Here is a 14,796-nt window from a genome sequence, read left to right on the forward strand (position 1 = left end):
AGTCCCTATTATTCCACATCTGTTTTTTATAAGCAAAGCACAAAGGCTTGGTTAGGTCTCCTTAAACAAGACTCATTTATTTCTCCTCTCTCGCTGGAAAATAAAGGAGCAAAGCCTACTGAATATAGTTACTAAATCAATCTTTACTGCTTAATTATATTGAGATTTTCTCCCTTTTATATTTGTGCTGAGGCTAGCTTAGATTTATTTTGTTTTGCATTTTGTATTGGAATGAGGCACAATGAGTAACTCGTCCAACTGCAGATTTCAAAAGGAGGAACATGGAGATTTGGGAGGCGGTCCAGTGGAGGGCAGTGAAATGGTTGAAAGACTGGAAACTAGGGCTCACTGAGAAAGGTTAAATAAAACGGATTGATTTAATCATGAAAAAATTACCAAAGGTTGCTTGGCATTAAAAAGAGATAAAGAATATGTGAGCTGCTTGTCATAGCTTTAATGATCTGGGGCTTTATTAAAACTGGAAAGATTTAGGTCAGTTTTTATACAGCATTTCTTTCCCAATTGTTGGAAGACTCTCCATAGTGTTAAGAATGTGATGGAACTCCTTGGCTGAGTGAAATGAATCTAGAGTTCTTAAGTTTCATAACTGAGCTCAATAATTTCTTATTAAAATGAGGGAAATTAGTTCATGATTGTGTTTATAAAGGATGGGGAGGGTAGAGACTGTTTCTTGTATATTTCCTGGACACTAAGTACATAGGCTCTCAATAAATGCTGAAGATTTATTGTTATAGCAGCACATATTGGAATATTTGTTCCAGAATATCACAGCTATAATGAGGAAATCATGCTGTTCTTTTTTTTTTTTTTTTCTTGAGATAGAATCTCGCTCTGTGGCCAGGCTGGAATGCAGTGGTATGATCTCCGCCCACTGCAACCTCTGCCTCCCGGGTTCAAGTGGTTCTCCTGCCTCAGCTTCTTGAGTAGCTGGGACTACAGGCACATGCCAACATGCCCAGCTAATTTTTTGTATTTTTAGTAGAGACAGGGTTTTACCATGTTAGACGGGATAGTCTTGATCTCCTGACCTCGTGATCCGTCTGCTTCGTCCTCCCAAAGTGGTGGGATTACAGGCGTGAACCACCACGGCCAGCCTCATGCCGTTCTTTTAATAGCAAAATTGATAAAGTCCAGAACTTCACTCTATCTTTTTCTTTATCAGTTTCCTTTACTTAGTTTGCCTACTATGAGTACTTGTGGTTTGTGTAACTACTTATTATTTAGGTCAACATGGGTAGAGTCTTACTACTTAACAGTTTACAAACTTTCTTACCTTGGAAGAATAATTTTTTAGTCAGCTCTCCATATCTTGCTTATTAAATATCTCACTGCTGTCTAGGTCATTTGCTTTTTTGGTCTTGTTTCTTGCATGATTCACTTCATTGGAGTTGGAAGTATGTTTTTCCAGCCGAAGTTAATATCCCAAAACTTAGGTCTGCCATCCAGAGTCCAGTTTGAGCACACCATGTTGGATCCTGGATCATATTTGTCAATGACTTTTTATGCTAAGGTATTAAATGCAGATGTGCAATTGGCACCTTTCAACACTATTTATTGGTTTTTCATTTTTCTTTCTTCAAATATGCTCAAGGCTTCATGCAGTCATACCAGGAAAAACTCCAGTTACTGAAAAATGTTCAAGTTCCCAAAGTTCCTTATCTTATGGTGACTGGCAACCAGATTTGGGAGAAGCTGGCCAAGCAAAGGACAGTTGCGGGGTGGAGGACGGCGGCTGCCTGGTTGGCTGGCAGTCTCCCTGAAGCAGCTGGCATTGCTTCTCAACTCTAAATTGCCATTGAATTTGGTCTGTGTTCCAGGCTTCTGCACAACACTTCCTCTTCTTCCTTTGTTTAACAGAACACCCTGTTAAAAAGGATCTTCCTAATAGCACCCTCTGCATGCTTTGTCACCAAAATGTTCTGTACTCTCTTACTCCTGTACTCCCTCCTTTTTGACATAAAGTACCTGGATTTCCACAAGCTTTACCAGCCTGAGGAAGGGAAAGAGAAGATTCAAAGTAGGGTAAACATTTTAGTCTCAATATTTCTTTGATTTCTAGCTCCTGCTAGCTTCTGTAGATCATTTAGTTCGTTCAAAGTTATTCCACAGTGTTCCTGAGACACGTGTCCATTAACCAACACTGTCGACTTTAAAGTGGTGACTGTCATTTTCCTTATGTCTTACCGTAGCAGCTTTAGCAAATAGTGTTTTCTAATAAGCCATATTACAGAGCTCCCCATGCTAATATTTTGAAGTCTAGGCCAATGGTGCTACACTTGCTAAGAAATTACAGAAGCTATGGGGAGTCTCTAATTTCACCATTTGTAGTGCATACTTGCCCTCAAGAATGCCACTTCCATCACCACTCTCCCTGTTGAAGCTGTCTCCTGTTGATATGTGCCAAAGGTAAACAGGGTTGTTTACTGAAGCTGTTAATTAATTAGCTTGATGTTCACTGGGAACTTACTAAATTCCAGGCACAGAATGTAAATAAGACCCAGCCCCAGCTGGCACTCCCACCCCACCCCTTACCATGGCTTTGTGAATGTATACTCTAAAGAGGGAGCTGCATTTAGAAGGCAATTATAGGACAGTGTGATAAGAGTTTTGATAAGGGGTAAGAACTGATGTGTTGAAAACAAATCAGAAAGGCAGCAGCCATTCTTGATTTGGGGGTTTTCCCAGGGAGGTGGAGTGGGCTGAGGTATCAAAACTAAAGCCCTTACTCAACCATTTAATTGGATTGTAGTTCAAGGCTCAATCTATATCAGTAGATTAAAAATCAGATTCTTTTTTCCCCGAGTGACTTCGCACAATTTCCTTAACTATTTCTCTGGAGTTTGAGTGTTCAATTTATCTGCTTAGAGAAAATTGTTATCAATAATATACTTGGGACCTTGTCCTTCAATGAATGCATGTGGCTGTAGAAGGATGTGTTGGGATTATTCTGGAATTTTTCTTTGCTTCTAAAATTTAGTGTGAATCAATTGAAGAGCCTCTTAAAATGCAAATTGCTGGATCCTACTCCCAGAGATTTGTAAATTCCTAGGGTCAGATAATTTGCATTTTCAACCAGCATGCCTCATTATTCTGGGTACTGCTCTTTGATTAACCACTGGTTGCTAAGAACACTAGTAGGAGTAAAATTAGGATATAAACAATTTCTTAGCTAGTTTGCAGGTAATTTTATTTTTGTCTAAGCTGACACCCAAACCATGTATTATGGCTAGTTTTGTTTCTTGTTTTTGTTTTCAAAAACACATCAAGGAAACACAACCAGATGTTATGATTTGTGATATGAGATTGATTTTTTAATAGTCACATCCATGACAGACACCACACAATTCTGAACATTGTCATGTTCTTAAATTTGTAATTAATGTTGATCAGTTATTTTGTTGTTTAACTCCTGCCTTTTACATTTATCCTTAGCTATAGAAAGGACATGAAGTGTGTGAATGACAGTAGATGCAATTGCCATTATAAAGTTAATTATACTTGAGTCAATGCTGAAATGCAGTGTGACCTTTAAAAAAAAGTTGCGTGTGAGCATGGAAGTATGGTGACCCTTCTTAGGAGAGACAGGTGTGCATTTCATATTGAGCTATTAGTGCAATCAAATCCACAAGTGTCCATCTTTTGAACTTCCCATTTCAAGATTACTTGATAACTTGGATCATACACTGCAGGCCACACATCTGACTTTTCTTTAAAATATGTTTTGAATGTCAGTGATTGTATCTTGACTTTGATTGCCATAATTTTATTTTGATTTAAAGAAACCAAAACTTTGTTTTTCCTGATAGTTCAGGTAAAATTTATAGTTACAATTTCAGAAATTCATAGTGTGGCTTTAAACAATAATGAGGTATGTTCTCAAAACTTGATGCCTCAAAAATTAGTCTGATAGTGAATTCCAAAATCTTATGATTTAGAGACAGAGTCTTTGCTAAAGCCAAGATGATCAGGCTAGAAAACCAGCTCACAGTCCCTTTCTAAGGGTTCAGGGAAGCTGGAATCGATAAAATAGGCAATTAAGGGGTTATTTTGAATTATTAACGTTCTGTAGTTAACTGAGATTTAAGAACACATTTCTTTGGTATTTTTAAAAACAATATCCCTGGGATGGAAGGCTGGTTCAACATACACTAATCAATAAACGTAATCCCTCCCATAAACAGAACCAGTGACAAAAATCACATGATTGTCTCACTGGATGCAGAAAGGCTTTGATAAAATTCAATACCCCTTCATGCTAAAAACTCTCAATAAACTAGGTATTGATGGAATGTATCTCAAAATATTAATAGCTATTTATGACAGACCCACAGCCAATATCATACTGAATGGTCAAAAGCTGGAACATTCCCGTTGAAATCCGACATAGGACAAGGATGCCCTCTCTCACCACTGCTATTCAACATAGTATTGGAAGTTCTGGCCAGGGCAATCCAGCAAGAGAAAGAAATAAAGGATATTCAAATAGGAAGAGAGGAAGTCAAGTTGTCTCTGTTTTCAGATGACGATTGTATATTTAGAAAACCCCATAGTCTCAGCCCAAAATCTCCTTAAGCTAATAAGCCACTTCAGCAAAATCTCAGGATATAAAATCAATGTGCAAAAATCACAAGAATTCCTATATACCAATAATAGAAAGCCAAATCATGAGTGAACTCTCATTCTCAATTGCTACAAAGAGAATAAAATACCAAGGAATACAACTTACAAGGCATGTGAAGGACCTCTTCAAGGAGAACTACAAACCACTGCTCAAGGAAATCAGAGAGGACACAAATGGAAAAACATTCCATGTTCGTGGATAGGAAGAATCAATGTCATGAAAATGACCATACTGTCAAAAGTAGTTTACAGATTCAGTGCTGTCCCCATCAAGCTACCATTGACTTTCTTAACAGAATTAGACAAAACCACTTTAAACTTCATATGGGACCAAAAAAGAGCCTGTACAGCCAAGACAATCCTAAGCAAAAGGAACAAAACTGGAATGATCACACTTCCTGACTTCAAACTACACTACAAGGCCATGATAACCAAAACAGCATGATACTGGTACCATAACAGATATATAGATCAATGGAACAGAATAGAGCCTCAAAAATAATGCCACATATCTACACCCATGTGATCTTTGAGAAACCTGACAAAACCAATGGGGAAAGAATTCCCTATTTAATAAATGGTGTTGGGCAAACTGGCTAGCCATATGCAGAAAACTGAAACTGGACCCTTTCCTTACACTTTATGCAAAAATTAACTCAAGATGGATTAAAGATTTAAACATAAGACGTAAAATCATAAACACTCGAAGAAAACCCAGGCAATATCATTCAGGATATAGACATGGGCAAAGACTTCATGACTAAAATACCAAAAGCAATGACAACACAAGCCAAAATTGACAAATGAGATCTATTAAAGAGCTTCTGCACAGCAAAAGAAACTATCATTAGAGTGAATAGGCAACCTACAGAGTGAAAGAAAATTTTTGCAATCTATCCATCTGACAAAGGGCTAATATCTAGAATCTATAGGGAACTTAAACAAATTTACAAGAAACAACCCCATCAAAAAGTTGGCAAAGGATATAAGCAGACACTTCTCAAAGACATTTATGTGGCCAGGAAATGTGAAAAGAAGCTCATCATCACTGGTCATTAGAGAAATGCAAATCAAAACCACATGCCATTTAGAATGGCGATTGTTAAAAGTCAGGAAACAACAGAATCTGGAGAGGATGTGGAGAAATACGAACACTGTTACACTGTTGGTGGAAGTGTAAATTAGTTAAACCATTGGGGAAGATAGTGTGGCAATTCCCCAAGGATCAAGAAACAGAAATATTATTTGACCCAGCAATCCCATTCCTGGGTATATACTCAGGATTATAAATCATTTTAGTATAAAGACACATGCACAAGCATATTTATTGAAGCACTATACACAACATGGAAGACTTGGAACCAACCCAAATGCCCATCACTAATAGACTGGTTAAAGAAAATGTGGCACATATACTCCATGGAGTACTATGCAGCCATAAAAAATGATGAGTTCGTGTCCTTTGCAGGGACATGGATGAAGCTGGAAACCATCATTCTCAGCAAACTCACTCAGGAACAGAAAACCAAATACCGCATGTTCTCCCTCGTAAGTGGGAGTTGAACAATGCGAACACATAGGCACAGGGAGGGGAATATCACACACTGGGGAATTTTGGGGTTGGGGAGCTAGGGGAGAAATAGCATTAGGAGAAATGCCTAATGTAGATGATGGGTTGATGGGTGCAGCAAACCGCCATGGCACGTGTATAACTATGTAACAAGCCTGCACATCCTGCACATGTATCTAAGAACCTGTAGTATAATAATAAAAAAAAAATTGAAAGGAATCTACTATTTCCATGGAAATTCACTATTGTCACTGTATTAGTAATCATTTAATCACTCTAAAAGTGAAAAATAATTAAATTGTACAGATTTGGTGCTGGGCATGAAGACCATTTAATTTAACCTTATTTCACAATTAGGTAAATGAATATCCAAGAAGGTACATGATCATTTAGCGGTAGAGTCTGATAAATTTGAAGTTCATTCATGTTGTATCTCACTAATGAAATATGGTTAATCTTTTGGTTTAACTTCTAGCTACTACCTTGTTAGTTCTTCCTTTATCTACGTTAAAAACCAAAATGCTTTCTCACACTTAGTTCTAGGGTCCAATCTCATTAACCTCAGTGGAGTAGGAGGGATTGGGAAGGCCTGAGTGTTAAACCCAGCCCTGCCTTCTCAGATGGGCAGATGCTAGAGGAAAGTCGAACTGAGCTGGCGGAACACGGCATTAATCCACCATGCCAACCTCTCTGTGGCAGAGTTTCAGGAAAGCTGTCAGAATCAGCAAAGGCCAGCACAGAATCGCATAGGAATCCTGAAAGGCAGATGGAACACAGTGATGGTGAATACAAGAATTGGCAGTTGGTATTGCTCTACTGATCATTTTCCAAGCACACCAATCGCTTTCACATCTTCATGCCTCTTTCATTCTGTTCTTTTCTGCCTAAAGCACTCACAAGTTTCTGACGAATCAAATTCCTATAATTTGACTGTTAATTTGAATGAGAGAGGAGAGTATATCATTAAACTCTGCAAGTAACAGAAGATGTGATTATGGTCATTTATCCAGGGAGGATTTAGGCAAAAGTACCAGCCTGAAGCTTTGCTTCAGCTGCTCAACAAGATTAGGGGCAGCCTGTCTGCTCTGCTCTTGGCTTTTTCCTCGTGGTTACAGAATGATTGCTCTAGCTCCATGGAGCATATCAGCATTTATAGAGGCAGAAGAGTGATGGGATGGTACATGCCTTCTCCTTTCCCTTTCACCAGGAAAAGAGAGTTTTCTAGAATTCCCCCCAGAAGAATTATATTCATGTCTCATTGACCAGAGCTGTGCCATGTTACCATTCCTAGAGAGATGAAACGCTGAGAAAGTCAGCTTTCTAGTTTCTGTGATGGAAGCAGACACAGAAAAATGGTGTCAAGAATGGTTTTAGGTGAGCTTGTCTACATGAGCTTGTGGCGTTTTAGAAGCCCACAAATGTGGTAGCCATGATGTAGTCAGGTCTTTCCTGAGATGAAGGATCTCTTTATGACAAAAATAACTGACTCTCAAATAACCTCGTTTATTAACTTGCACATTTGAATACCAGTTTTGTTTCAAGTGGGAACTTATGTGGCTTGCTTCCTGCTTGTTGAATTAATACTTTATAAGTGCATAGCTCTTTACCAAGTGCTTCATATCTATTATATTTGAGCCTCACAAGAATCCTGTGATATAAAAGTTATTATTCTGGCCAGACACTGTAATCCCAGCACTTTGAGAGGAGGCTGAGGTGGGTGGATCATAAGTTCAGGACATAGTGACCATCCTGAACAACATGATGAAACCTCGTCTCCACTAAAATAAAATAAAATAAAATAATTAGCCAGATGTGGTGGTGTGCACCTGTAGTCCCAGCTACTTGGGAGGCTGGGGCAGGAGAATCAACTTGAACCCAGGAGACAGGGGTTGCAGTGAGCCGAGATCGTGCCACTGCACTCCAGCCTGGTGACAAAGTGAGACTCCATCTCAAAAAATTATTATTCCAGTGTCATACAAGAAAAACTGAGACAGAGCTTCGGTGACTTGCACCACATCAAATAGCTTATACAAACTGAGACTTGGCTGCCTGTATTTTGACGCTAATATCCATGTTACCATACTTGCTGAGGAGAATATGTTTTAAAAGAAATAAAAGAGAAAGATTAAGTTCAGACAGAATTTAAGATGTGTTCTTTCTTGAAGCTGTAGACACTGAGTAAATAATTTGTTTAGAGAAACATAAAGTGTATTCCGCTTGTATGACAGCAGGAATTTTTTTTTCCCCCCTCAGAGAACTTCAGCCAAGTCTTCAGGTGCTCCTTCCTATAGCAGATGGTCCAGTTCACAGCCACATCAGGTAATAGGCTCGTTTTAAGAAACTTAACATGCTTGTTTTCCTTGAAGTGCGCTTGAGCTTATTTTTTTTTCTTTTTCTGTTTTCTTTTGCTGGGCAAGTACGGAAGTGTTTGGGCTCTTGTCTGTCCTCACCTCAAATGTGTCCTCTCTTGACAAAGGGCTGTACAGTTCGTTCATCACTGGCTACTTTTATCTCCATCAAGTTTGAGGTCAGGGCTGTGTGAAGGTGATGGTGACAGGAAGGTAGGAGCTTGAAAGATGCTGAGGTTCCGTGTTCAAAGCCCTCCACGGTGAATAGCATAGATAAAATTAATCCAGCAACTACTGGAAGTTAATTTTGCCTTGTTTTTATTTAACAAAATATTCTCTTCTGTTCTTTTTATTCTAGAAAATTGTATAGGCACCCATGTGTATTTGCATGAATCTGTGGTACATGGTATCTCTCTCTATGAGTTTATGCACCAATATATTTAGGAAAGGTACTAATTTTACAAAGAATCACTTTTTTGCCTAATTATTCAGGCTGATTAACAACCTCTACACAGGTCAATTAATACTGAATGTTATTTGCCTAAAGGGTAAGTTAAGCCAGCAGAGTGATGTTCTATCTCTGTGTAAAGAAAACCAGATCTTTTCTGTTAGTGAGCATTTTTACAGGAGACACACTGTGACCACATGGGCTTCTGTGTGGTCAAGTCTTCTGCTTTTTGAAGCCACATGGTCAGAGAACACTAACTTGGGACTCTAAAAGCTGAGTCCAGTGTGAATTCGAATCACCTACTAGTCATGAGACCAAGAATTTAAAAACTCATTTTCCTTTGTTTAGAATTACCTCTAACCAAGTGACTTTTCAGGTCACTTCAGCTTTTGCAGTAATTGTAGGAAGGCACTTTATAAATGGTTTATATTCACTCCTCACTCCTCTTACTTGATTAACTGTTTGTTGAAATTTAGCATGGTGCTAACTTACTCCAATAGCAGCGTGATGTGAGAACTCTTTTTGTATGTTCTTTTTAATCATTTTTCTTTTTGCAATTGCAAATTGACATTTGTCAATAAACAGCAGTAAAGAAAATTAATAAGAAATATAAATTCTACCACTATGCAATATTTTATCCTAGTACCTATTTTGACATTAAATTGATGTCAGTAAAAAGAAGACGTTGACGTGATGGCTTTGCTTCTATTGGCTTCAGCTTTGTGTGGATGCTATAGGTTCTGGTAACTTAAAAGGATGTATTGCTTGATGACTGTGAACCAAGAAAGCAGGTGGCGCAAAAGAGGGGCAGTGGCCCCCGTAAACAGAAATTGCTTTAAATATCCATGTTTCATGTACTTCCTACAGATTGAACAGAACCTGAAAATGTACAGTTAGGTATGAATTGGTGGAATTTCTGATTTCTATTGTCAGACTTTCTAGGGATTGAATTGAGCAAGTCACTACTCATATCTCTGCACCTACTTTGAAAAAGTCCTAGGAGACGTTTTAATTTAATCTTTATGATCTAAGAAAAGCAAAACCCAGAGATTATACTGTGCAAGAATATATGAATTTGTTGTTTCTAGAATTCTATGTTCTTTTCCCAGAACTTACTTAATTTTACAAGTCAATAATATTGTTTGGGGAACTTCCCAGTGAGATAATCTCATGTTATTATTTTGTGAATCTGTGCTGGTCTTGGAAAAGTCTTCACATGATGCAATAAATGAGAAAAGTGAAAACACGGTGGTCCTTAATAAAATTACCTTTATTTTTATAAAAGTATTAACATATTGGATGGTATCTGTGTCATTTTAAATACGCTAGCCAAATTAAAGTGTTGACTATTTCATATACATTTCTCAATGTTTTCTCTTTGAATACTTACAGGTGTGTCAAATTCAGGAGTGGAATAGGCACTAAAAGTGGGTTTCCTTTATGCCTTCTCACATATTGGAAGAACTGTGGTTATGTTGGGGGATTTTCAACCTTAGTTGTGCCTTTTTCATTGTGGGACATAACTGGGTGGCGTTTCCAAATGGTACTCTGTCTAAAACTAATATTGGTGTCATCTCTTTGGTATTGGGGGTTCCCTTTTATGCTGAATGAAATGAGCGGTACAGTTCTTTATATTCCTTAAGTTTCTTTGGCAACTGCCTGTTCTGCTGGACTTTGGCTCCTTTACTCGCAGATGCATTCAGTGGCCAATCCTTGACATCTACCTCTCCAGGCTCCCCTGCTAACTGACTGCCGAATAGGTACTCCTAATAGGAGACCTTACTGGGAGTTAGGAAAGAGATAGGAAGGAAAAACACAGGGTATTTATTTCCCTCTCTGTCTGCTTTTGAGTAATATCTGTCTGGGGTCTGTGTAGACTAGCTCTTGTAAGACATCCCTGTTTTCTAGCCTCTAGAGGCAATACCCTTTGTCCTCTCGGTCCTAAGGAAGGTAGCAGCTTCCTTCACCTGTTGACTTTTGAGCACTTACAATACACTTGTAAGTGGTTCCCTGTATTAAATTCCTTCTCTTGGACTGCTTGTATGGTCTCTGTTTCTCTGACAGCTTTTCGGCTGTTTACTGACTGATACACCTACGTGGCATATGCACTTCATTCTTTTGCTCTTGTAACAATGGCGTTTGTTTTAAAAATGTGTGAATATTTACAGGATCACAGCCTTGCAGCTGCCAAAAACTCTGAGATTTATTCTTCTGAGCTGGCCTGGTGGGTTAGTAATCCATTTACACCCCTATTCCACGCAGAATAATTATTCTTCTTTGTTACTCATATTCTAATCCGCCCCTTTTAAATTTGTGTTTATTAGAAGAAACTTTGTCTTTTGTGTTTGCAATAAATAAGCGTATCGGCTTCAGTCTTTGAAAATTACCTACACAAATTCTCAGCCTAAGGTGGAAAGCGTGACTGCCAACTCAATCCCAGATTCCAGCTCCTATGTCCTCCTTTGACTTTTGGCACCTGCAGAACATTTTTTTTTAATTGAGTCATGGATTTTAAAAAAAATTTACAATATTTATTACAGAATTTTTTAGGTGTACAATAAAGTAAGTAAAGTAAAATTGGGTAATGAGCTCTTGTGTATCCACCATCCATCTTGAGCAAACATTAATATATATCTGTTCTTTTTTTTTCTTTTATTAATATATCATAGTGGTACATACATTGGGGGTACATGTGATATTCTGATACATGTATACAACGTATAATAACAAAATAAGGGTAATTAAGATATCCATCACCTCAAATATTTATTTTTTCTTTGTGTTAGGAGCATTACAATTCTCTCTTCTAGCTATTTTGAGATACCCGATAAATTTCAATTGCTTCTGGGGTGTATGTGGTTGTTGGTAATGTGGATGACTTGAAAGAGGGGTGAAGTCTGATAATTTTGCACACTCATCACGTGATTAGTGTACCTCGTACCCAATAGATAGTTTTCAGTCCCTCATACACTCCCGTCCTCTCTCTGAGTCTCCAATTGTCCTTTATACAACTCTATATGCCTTTGCGTACCCATACCTTATCTCAAACTTATATGATTATCTTCCTAATTTTATCCAGAAAGAAAGAGCAATGGAGGAAGGCTAAAGATGTGAGTGGTAAAGAAGCACCAGTCACTAGTGTTACCTGGGTGAGGATAATGTTTGATCGCTTTTGTGATTTGTACAGTGATCTTTTTTTCTATCTGCTTAAACATAATGAGAAAGTAGTCTCGTTTTCATTTTGTTTAGTTACAAGTATGAACTCACCTCATCAAATCTGATGTTGATGTTCTGTGAACTATTTTTGTTAAGGAGCTGGCTCCAACCCCCCTAGTTTAGACAGCTATTTTATGCACATACACATGATTTATATAATTGTATATAAAAAGGGAAGGCCCACACTGTCCTACCTGATACTTGCATTCATGTATTTGAGAACCTGAGCAGAATAATAAAAATAACAATTTTTTTAAATTTTAATTTTTGTGGCTACCTAGTAGGTTCCTATAGTTATGGGGTACATGAGATATTTTGATACAGGTGTACAAGACCTAATAATCACATAGGGGTAAATGACGTGTCCATTACGTTCAGCATTTATCCTTTCTTTGTGTTATAAACAATCCAGTCATCATCTTTTCAGTATTTTTAAATGTATAATAAATTATTTTTAACTGTGGCCACACTGCTGTGCTCTCAAATACTAAATCTTATTTTTTCTAACTACATTTTTGTATCCATTAACCACCCCCAATTCCCCTCACCCACACTAGCCTTCCCAGCTTCAGATAATCATCATTCTCTATATCCATGAGTTCAGTTGTTTTCATTTTTTGTAGCTCCCACAAATAACTGGCAATATACAAAGTTTTTCTTTCCATGCCTGGCTTGTTTCACTTAACACAATGACCTCCAGTTGCATCCATGTTGTTGCAAGTGCCTCGATCTCGTTCCTATTTATGGCTGAATAGACCTCCATTGTGTGATATGCCACACTTTCTTTATCCATTCATCTGTTGATGGACACTTAGGATGCTTCCAGTTTTTGGCTATTATATATAGTGCTGCAATAAATATGGGAATGCAAATACCTCTTCAGTATACTATTTTCTTTCCTTTGGGTATATACGTAGCAGTGAAATTCCTGGATCATGTGGTAGTTCTGTTTTTAGTTTTTTGAGGAGCCTCCAAACTGTTCTCCATAGTAGTTGTACTAATTTACATTTCCACCAACAGTATATGAGGTTTCCTTTTTTCCACATCCTCACCAGCATGTTTTATTGTCTGTTTTTGGATAAAAGCCTTTTTAACTAGAGTAAGACTAATCTTACTGTCTTTTTGATTTGCATGTCTCTGATGATCAGTGACACCAAGCACCTTTCATATGCCTGTTTGCCATTTGTATGTCTTCTTTTAATTAATGTCTATTCAGATATTTTGGCAATTTTTACTTGGATTATTATTTTTTTCCTGTAGAGATGTTTGAGCTACTTGTAGAGATGTTCCTATAGAGATGTTTGAGCTACGTATATATTCCGGTTATTAATAATTTGTCAGATGGGCAGTTTGGACATATTTTTCCCTATTCTATGGGTTGTTGCTTTACTTCATTGTTGCCTTTGCTGTGCAAAAGCTTTTTTAACTTGATGTGGTCCCATTTGTCCATTTTTTTGATTGTCTACACTTATATCACTCAAGAGACTTTTGCATAGTCCAATGTCCTGGAGAGTTTCTCCAATGTTTTCTTTTAGTAGTGTCATAGTTGAGATTTTAAATTTAAATCTCTAATCCATTTTGATTTGATTTTCATATATGATTAGATACAGAGATCTAATTTCACTTTTCTGCATATTGATATTCAGTTTTTCCAGTACAATTTTTTGAAGAAACTGTACTTTTCCCAATGTATGTACTTGGCAGCTTTGTCAAAGTTCACTGTAGATGTTTGAATTTATATCTGGGTTCTCTATTCTGTTCCACTGTTCTATATTTCTGTTTTTATGCCAGTACCATGCTGTTTTGGTTACTAAAGCTCTGTAGTATAATTTGAAGTCAGATAATGTGATTCCTCCAGTTTCATTATTTTTGCTCAGAATGGCTTTGGCTATTCTGGGTCTTTTGTTGTTTCATATAACCTTTAGGATTGGTTTTCTATTTCTGTGAAGAATGCCATTGGCATTTTGATACAGATTGAATCTGTAGATTGCTTTGGGTAGTATGCACATTTTAACTATATTCTTCCAATCCATAAACATGGAATATCTTTCATTTTTTGCTGTCCTCTTCAATTTCTTACATCAATATTTTATAGTTTTCATAGTATAGACCTTTTGCTCTTTTGGTTAATTCTTATATATTTTGTTTTTAGGCATTATAAACGAGATTATTTTCTTGGTTTCTCTTTCATATTGTTCACTGTTAGCATATAAATGTGCTACTGACTTGTGTGTGTTGATTTTATATCCTGAAAATAAGTAAATTTGTTTACTGCATTTACTTATTAGTTCTAATTGGTTTTTTTGGTGGAATTTCTAGGTTTTTCCACGTACAAGATACAATCACCTGCAAACAAGGTTAATAGGACTTTGTCTCTTTTAATTGGGATGGTCTTTATTTCTCTCTTTTGTCTGTTTGCTTTAGCTAGGACTTCCAGTACTATGTTGAATAACAGTCATGAAAGTGGGCATCCTTGTCTTTTTCTGGAAAGGCTTTTTTTTAATTTTTTTTTTTTTTTTTGTCCTAGAGGAAAGGCTTTCAGTTTTTCCCCATTCCATATGATACTAGATTTG

The 14,796-nt window shown here is 37.3% G+C and overlaps 1 protein-coding gene across 2 annotated transcripts in view; it reads left to right on the plus strand.

Moving 5' to 3' along the window:
* The window catches only part of LOC116537523, a 618,525-nt gene that overhangs the window by 288,474 nt on the left and 315,255 nt on the right, over positions 1-14,796 (plus strand). For both annotated transcript variants that reach the window (XM_032259719.1, XM_032259708.1), the window contains exon 3: positions 8,465-8,530. In XM_032259719.1, coding sequence (XP_032115610.1) covers positions 8,465-8,530 — 66 coding nt within the window. The remainder of the gene's footprint in view (positions 1-8,464; positions 8,531-14,796) is intronic.

This window comes from Sapajus apella, unplaced genomic scaffold (genome assembly GCF_009761245.1).
Source record: "Sapajus apella isolate SASKATOON/1434 unplaced genomic scaffold, GSC_monkey_1.0 scaffold4, whole genome shotgun sequence".
NCBI classification, from domain to species: domain Eukaryota; kingdom Metazoa; phylum Chordata; class Mammalia; order Primates; family Cebidae; genus Sapajus; species Sapajus apella.